General features: G+C 41.0%; 1 protein-coding gene and 1 non-coding gene across 2 annotated transcripts in view; both read right to left on the bottom strand.

The window, feature by feature from the left end:
- Positions 1-4,956, bottom strand: part of LOC121845714 (N-acylneuraminate cytidylyltransferase-like) — a 47,886-nt gene extending 42,930 nt beyond the window's left edge. The window contains exons 1-5 of the mRNA XM_042317552.1: positions 4,201-4,956; positions 3,134-3,276; positions 2,382-2,537; positions 1,338-1,471; positions 1-88 (exon numbers count right to left, since the gene is read on the bottom strand). The exon at positions 1-88 is cut by the window's left edge and continues 7 nt beyond it. Of these exons, the coding sequence (XP_042173486.1) occupies positions 1-88; positions 1,338-1,471; positions 2,382-2,537; positions 3,134-3,276; positions 4,201-4,421 (742 nt within the window). The 5' untranslated portion in view covers positions 4,422-4,956. The remainder of the gene's footprint in view (positions 89-1,337; positions 1,472-2,381; positions 2,538-3,133; positions 3,277-4,200) is intronic.
- Positions 4,957-6,387: 1,431 nt separating this feature from the next.
- On the bottom strand, positions 6,388-6,528 carry LOC121845717. The gene has a single exon (XR_006082745.1). It is a non-coding gene; the product is annotated as a U4 spliceosomal RNA (small nuclear RNA).
- Positions 6,529-7,816: the final 1,288 nt, after the last annotated feature.

Genomic DNA, 7,816 nt, shown 5'->3' on the forward strand with positions numbered 1-7,816 from the left:
CTCTCTGTTCTGCCACGGGCCAGTCGATATCCACATCAATATCCACACTGTACTCTGGCAGCATCTCATAGTAAGCCCACTTCCCCCCCTGAGAAAGACAACAACACAAATGGCATTTCTATTAGCATTCAAAACACCAGTTAACAATAGAATATCTAGTAGTATCACAGATCAGTCCATCTCTCAGTGTGTATGTTGTTTCTAGTCAGGCTGAATGAATAAATATGTTATTGATCCCAGGAAGGAAATATGCTTTGTCACCAGCAGCAGCAGAGATAAACATCTGGGTCTGTATCTAGGATCAGGTCCTCCCTGTCCACATCATCTTAGTCATTGTGGTTGTGTTAGAAGTGGATATTTGTTAATCTCATAGCCACTACTGCATACAGAGTGTTATTGTTGGGGAATGTTACGAATCAACTAATGAAGAGGAATTTATCTTACACACACACACACACTACAGGCTCTCCTATGCTGAACATGCAAAAATTAATTGAGTAACTATTGATTGTGACCTATGACCAACTAATAACCAGGCTGATGAGGCCTTAAGAACCGATCCTTGTTTATACTTTAAAAACAGCAGAATAGTGAAAACCCTTAGTGGCCAAAGCAACATGTATGTCGAGACAGAAGAGCTGGCTGGACTGGACTGGCCAGACTGCAATATAAACCTGACGACCAATTACTCAAATGCAATTTGCTTCCAGAGAATGTATCCCTTCACATACTTGCAGAGCCTACAGACTGGTGTTGAAGATCAGGTAGAACACTCGTTCCTCATCAAGCAGCTGAACACTAGTTTGGGTCTTATTCGACAAACCCCATGGTTTACCCTGCCTATTACCAGACCACTGTATCTATAATACCTTTTCTAGATATGATTCATCTTCTCCTGTATGTACAAACGTCACTTATATTTTACATACAGCCTACCCACAGTGTATATTAACCAATCAAGTAGCACTCTTGTGTGACAATTAAAGGAGGATCTCTCCTGGTGGCAGCTCAATTGATTGGACATGGCGCTTGTAACGACAGGGTAGTGGGTTCTACTCCTGGGACCACCCATACCAAGCATGACTACGTCGCTGTGGATACAAATGACATATCTACTAAATGGAATATGTTATTATATTAAATCAACAGGTTTATAATTCTCTCATTATCATCCCTGTGTGTATTGTCCTGCGTACATCATGGTATTAAAGAAGTTGAAGCTCAGATGGTCTCCTCACTATTCTTTCAATCGAAAAGGGAAAACTGATCCTAGACCAGCACTCCTTCCTGAGGCGCTTTGTGAATATGGGTCCCTTTAGGGGCCTGGTGAAAGTTACCTGCAAAACACCTTCCTCTATAAGGGCTCTGGTGGAAAAATAGAAAGATCCGTTCTCACACAGCTCTCCATCCCAGTCCTGTCTCCGGGGCCTGTTGGATGGATCCAGGTTGAGAGGCTGGGTGGCTACACTACCTGAACAGGAGAGAGAACACATCATCATTATGAGTTGATAGGAAATAGTCTGGTTTCTGGTTATAACCTGGTCAGGAGACAAACTCACTTGTTTAATCACACCCACATCTCTCTATTGTGATACAGTCACGTGGACAGGAAATACTCCTGACCCTACTTCAAATCAAATTGTATTGGTCACATACACATGGTTAGCAGATGTTAATGCAAGTGTAGCGAAATGCTTGTGCTTCTAGTTCTGACAGTGCAGTAATATCTAACAAGTAATCTAACAATTCCACAACAACTACCTTATACACACAACTCTAGAGGGATGGAATTATAAAGTAGCCTAGGGGTGTTTTTCCCCCACAGAGATTAAGCCTAATCCTGGACTACAAATCATTTTCTATGGAGATTCTCCATTGATCTTGCTTTTTAATCCAGCATTAGGGTTAATCTGTATCCTGGAAACCATGCCTAAGTGTAAGGTCCTAAACATAACAATGGTGTCCAGTTAACTGATAATAAGTGTAAGGTCCTAAACATAACACATGGGTGACAGACCTGAACATTAAGTTTGTTGGAACCTCTCCAGTTAAACAGGTCCTAAACATAACACACTGACAGACCTGAACATTAAGTTTGTTGGAACCTCTCCAGTTAACTAATAATAAGTGTAAGGTCCTAAACATAACACATGGCTGTCCTGTACCTCCTTTCTTCACCTCCTGACAGACCTGAACATTAAGTTTGTTGGAACCTCTCCAGTTAACTGATAATAAGTGTAAGGTCCTAAACATAACACATGGCTGTCCTGTACCTCCTTTCTTCACCTCCTGACAGACCTGAACATTAAGTTTGTTGGAACCTCTCCAGTTAACTGATAATAAGTGTAAGGTCCTAAACATAACACATGGCTGTCCTGTACCTCCTTTCTTCACCTCCTGCCAGCGGAAGTGGTGTCGTCGGACCACGGAGAAGACGGACGTGAAGCCCTGCTTGGTGATCATCTCCAGGGCCTCCTTCAGGTGGAAGGGGTGCAGGCAGGGAGACGTGGCCTGGATGTGACAGATCACATCCACCTCTGGAGGAGGACAACACACAGCAGACTATGAGATACCAGAAGAATATGAGAAACAGTATGAGATTTGAATAATTTTGTGTATGCTGCCACTGTTGTCAATTGAAGCTATGGAGTGGGTCCCACTTTATTGGGATAAACCCAAATGTTGCCTCATAGATCACAATGAATAAGACTACATGGACGGGGGGACCTGATCCTAGATCCGTATTCCTACTCTGAGATGCTTGATACATGCCGTCCCAGAGCCTTAGTCAAGCTAGTGGCTAAACAGGTTCTGCATATATTACATTAACAGCTGACATCTATAACAAAGCGCTGCCAAACAGTCATTACAAAGATAGTTGAAGTGTCACAAAGGGTGTGGTTCTGTCACAATAAAATATAACCAACGTTGACACTGTTGCCACAGAGAATCTTCCTCTCGCCTCCCTCCTTGTCTCCTTCTCACAGCACATTGGAGCAGAAGATCTGATCTCAAAACGCATTAGATCTAAGTGGAGGAACCTCAGATCCTCCACTCAGATCTCCTCCACAAATGAGTTTGGAGAAGGAGACAAGAGAGGACACAAGGAAATACACTTGACATTCACCCCTACCTGGGTTTAATCGGGCGAATTCCTGGATGGTGTCAAGAGAGCTGGAGGAGTCTTTGGACACCTCTGGGCTCCTGCGGTGAACCTGAGCTCCCCATGCCTTGGCTACCTTCTCAATGTCATCATGGTCAGTTGATACCCACACACTGGGAGAAAGAACGGAACAAGTTGATTCCTCAGGCTTTGTAACAAGTAGGCTACGTCAGTGCAATCCAGTCTTGTGTGGCCAAGCCCAAACCAGGGGGTTCAGAGACTGTACACTAACTTTCAAATAACAATATTATCCATGCTAGCTAGCTACAAAACAAGAATGTCAACATGCTTTCTCACATTTAAAAATACTAGTTTAGTATAGAATACTACAGTACTTGAAATAGAATTCTGTAATAAACTGTAGTATATCCCTTGCTCATGTGTAGTACTTAGTAGAGAATGTTGTAGTATACTGTAGAATACTATAGTAAATACTACAGTAGTATCTGCAAAAAACACTAGTAAATGCTACAGTAATGTCCCCAAAAACACTACCCTTTTTAACTACAGTAAATCCTACAGTAATTTACATACACCCTGCCCATTCTCCTCCTCCATAACCCCATTTTTGAGAAACCCACATGCCAAGTATAGCCCATGTATTGTGTTCCCTACAGTTCGAAAAGAGTAAAGTGCTGACCTATCTGTTCACACCCCAGTCCTATCTACCTACAGGTTATGGAAAATTATCTCTTTTAGGATGTATCTAGTAAGGAGAGAAAGCCTCCACTTCTATGTCAAAGATATAAAAACAAAAACACTATAGTAAATACTACAGTCCGCAAAACACTACATGATACTATAGTATATACTAGTTATTTTACTACAATATGTATACTATAGTTAACTGTAAATAATACACTACACTGAATAATACAAAAACACTACAGTGAATACTATGGTATTAATATCATAGTATACTAGCATTTTTGTATGTGGGTTGTAATGTAGCTAGTCTACCAACCTTCTATCAAAGCAACTCTGTATAACAGTAGTTAGATTGAAAGACATTTGACTATTAGATTGAACTGAATTACCTGTCAAACTGTTTGGAGTCCACTGCAGCTCTCAGAACCCATCCGATGAGGGGGACACCGGCGAGCATTTTAATATTCTTCAGGGGGATCCCCTTACTGCCTCCCCTCGCCAGGATCAGGGCTGCGATGTGTCTCTTCTCACCGCTGGTTTTAATAACCTTTGCTTTTCTGTCGCTCACATCTTCGATGCCTCTTCGCGTTCGTTTTCTTGTAGCGGCCATTGTAAAGGGTCACTCAGTAGCCCAGTGGGAGGTTAAGAAGACGTGGCGGTATCACTGTAACTTACTAACCAGTAACGTTAGCGGTAGCTATGTGTAGCAGTCGGCTGATGAATCTAGCTAGCTACGTCTTGTGTTCTAGCTCACTGTAGCTAGCTAGGTATTTAGGTTACAATATATACTACTGACTACAATGTCAGTAGTATACACTGAAGGACGGCCTATTAATCCTACAAATACTACATGTATAAACAGAAAAAGTGGCGTATTATGATATTTCATTGTGGCTACGAAATCAGAAAGAACGTCACCATAGAATTGTACCGTAATGATTGAGGTCAATGCGTCAAAAACTATTATGGCGATCAATATTATCGACACGAGGATACCTAAAGGTGCAAAATGGTAGAAGGATGTCCAATGTCTATTTTCTCAATCACAGAACTCCAGGTTTCAATATTGCACAAAATAATGTAAATGTACTCATCATAGACAACAATTCAATTGCGCTAGCCAACCAAACAGCAGTACTTACGGTAAAGTATTTACTACTTCTTAGCTGGAACGACTCTGTGCAGTGCGCGTGTGCAATAACTCAATTCCCCCTTGCACTCCGAAATAACATTTACATTTTATTTTTATTTTTTTAGAAACGTTGGCAAAGGGTAAAGTCTACTATTTTACTGATTGTAGTTTTGGAAACATAAAAATGTATGGCGATAAGATGATACGTCTGATACCGGGAGCTCGGAGTCATGCATCGAAGCAGTGTGCCGATATTGTATCGCTTTATCGGAAACACGTTATCAATGACCTCCAAATATGTGTTTTGTCGAATAACCACCGTCGAAACGTTGGTAATTACATTTTTGCATCTGAGCTCCTAGAGTGTGCGGCTCTCTTTTATTTTCAAGTTTGTCGAATAACCACCTGATTGGTTTGGTATTCGTTTCGGTAGAATAGGGAAAGGCTTATTTTGACCAGCAGGTGCCACTAGTGTACACTGTTGATCAAAGCCTCGTGTAATTAACCTATTTTCGACAGTTGTATGGAAATGCTGAATGCTTCAGGAAGCTTCGTTTCCCCTTCACTAGCTTCATCGATTAGTAAATGTCAGAATTTCGGCAAAAATCATTCTACACCCATTGCAGGGCACTGGGCTTCCTCGCGTCACCATATTTGGTAGTGAGTGGAAACGCCAAACGGATACTTCACATTAAATGTTATACATCCGGTGAAATATCTGGTTCATTATTCTAGATTTTAATCTACCACTGTAGAATACATTCAAAAAACTTTAAAGTACTACTTAAGTAGTTTTGGGGGGACTGTACTTTACTATTTATATTTTGGCCTACTTTTACTTTACTACATTCCATAAGAAAATATTGTGCTTTTTACTCCATACATATATATTCCTTAACACCCAAAAGTACTCGTTACATTTTGAACGCTTAGCAGGACAGGAAAATTGTCAAATTCACGTGCTTATTAAAGAGAACATCCCTGGTCATCCCTATTGCCTCTGATCTGGCGGACTCTCTAACCACACATGCTTCATATGTAAAATATGTCTGAGCGTTGGGAATGTGCAACATAAAACCAACTACCGGTAAACAGCGGGGGAAAAACAGACAATATGATCAATGGGAAAACATACCAGTTTGAACTAGTTCCAAAGTCGGAGGCAGAGTTCGCTAATGGACAAACTGTCTACAAACTCGCACTCCCACTAGATACAAATGACTCTGATGTATGTAGCATAACTGGGACGCTAGACCTACAAGCTGCATGTAATTCAAACGTTCAATTCTTATTTTCATGGAAGTGCAGAGATAACACGAATCTCATATTGCAAATACACACTTATTAATACATCTGCAAATAACGGCACATTCAATGAACTCCAGACTGAGATTACCACTACTGCGTGAACGCCTAACTTCTTTACTTTCAACAAGAATATCAGTCTCCTTAGAGACCGTCAAAAATTGCCAATGCCGACTATATTTCAAGTCGTCACGGCGGGGTATTGGGTAAAGTTTTCAACTAGCAATAATCGCGCCTCGGATAGACCTCATAGGCTACGATACTGCCACTGCGCAAAGCTGATTCAAATCTTGAAAAAGGTAAGGTAGCCACCACAGAAGATACAATTCACGGAGACGGTTTATAATAACGTCGCGGTACAGCGTGGTGCTAATTTGTGTGCAATAGTAATATATTATGATTGAAATGTGTTCAAAACGTTTCGATAACCCGAGGTGTGCATAGTTTGTATTTTAAAAATAATAATGTAGCTACACCACTGCGCAATGCATGATGGGATGTGAAACATACCATTCTCATGGGTTCGTGCTTTCAGATCCTTAGGACGTCCCTGCCCCATTGAAGTTGAAATTTAAACGGGTTAAGGGTTAGACGTTGAAGGTAGGGCCGTCCCAAGGTTTGTGGATAGAACTGACCAATTCTTATGTAAATATAGGATTGCACTGATCTGATCTGCAGGCAGTATCCCGTCCAGACGGATCCTAACAAGATGTGGAGATGTTTTGAACAGTCGTAGATAATTGAATATGTACGATGGCAAAATCAGATATCAGTACGATGACAATATTCCAACTTTTGAATATTTGCAGTCAGAGATTAGTGCTATTATTCCATAGGAATATTTTAAATTTCTACACAGCCTTACTGCACATACCAATATCTGTACCGGGGAGCTGTATGGACCAGGGAGATGTTTCACTTTGCACCACCAGATGGAGGCATTTGCCTTGAATGTTCATTAGGCATTAGGCCCACTGTAGTAAAATCTGCCAGTTCAACGGTCCATCCATGTCTGATGTCGGGAGATGACGTGGTACCCGGCCACTAGAGGCAACAGTGAGCACTGTTACCTTCACGTAGGTTTTGGTTTTGCTAGGACATTGTGGACGGGATGGCAGATGGGCTTAAGCATCATTCTCTGATTCCAAAGAGCCAAAGGTTGCAAATTGTTTTTTGATATTTTTGTTTGAAGCCTATTCCAAACCGTAACCATTCAGAGTTAATGTCTAAGCTTAACCTTAAACACTTTGAAATGTGACGTTTGGAACAATTTAGAAATGTGACGTTGCAGAAACATGGACGTCTAATTCTGACAGTGAGACTGTGAGCTGTTTGAGATAAACAACTAGTCTAATACAGTTGGCATTCGGTGGTAAAGACACAAGGACACTGTTGTATATGAAGATAATTCATTAAGAACCATGTAAAGTCTAGTACTAATAGCTACAAAGGGTTTTCTCTGCTTATTATTTTGTTGAGTTGGGAATAGTCTTCAGGGTCCCATTTTTACTAGATAGCTAGCTAGGCTAACTTAAACCTCAAATTGGCAAACAAACATAGCTAGCTAG

The sequence above is a fragment of the Oncorhynchus tshawytscha genome, unplaced genomic scaffold (assembly GCF_018296145.1).
Source record: "Oncorhynchus tshawytscha isolate Ot180627B unplaced genomic scaffold, Otsh_v2.0 Un_contig_2591_pilon_pilon, whole genome shotgun sequence".
NCBI lineage: Eukaryota > Metazoa > Chordata > Actinopteri > Salmoniformes > Salmonidae > Oncorhynchus > Oncorhynchus tshawytscha.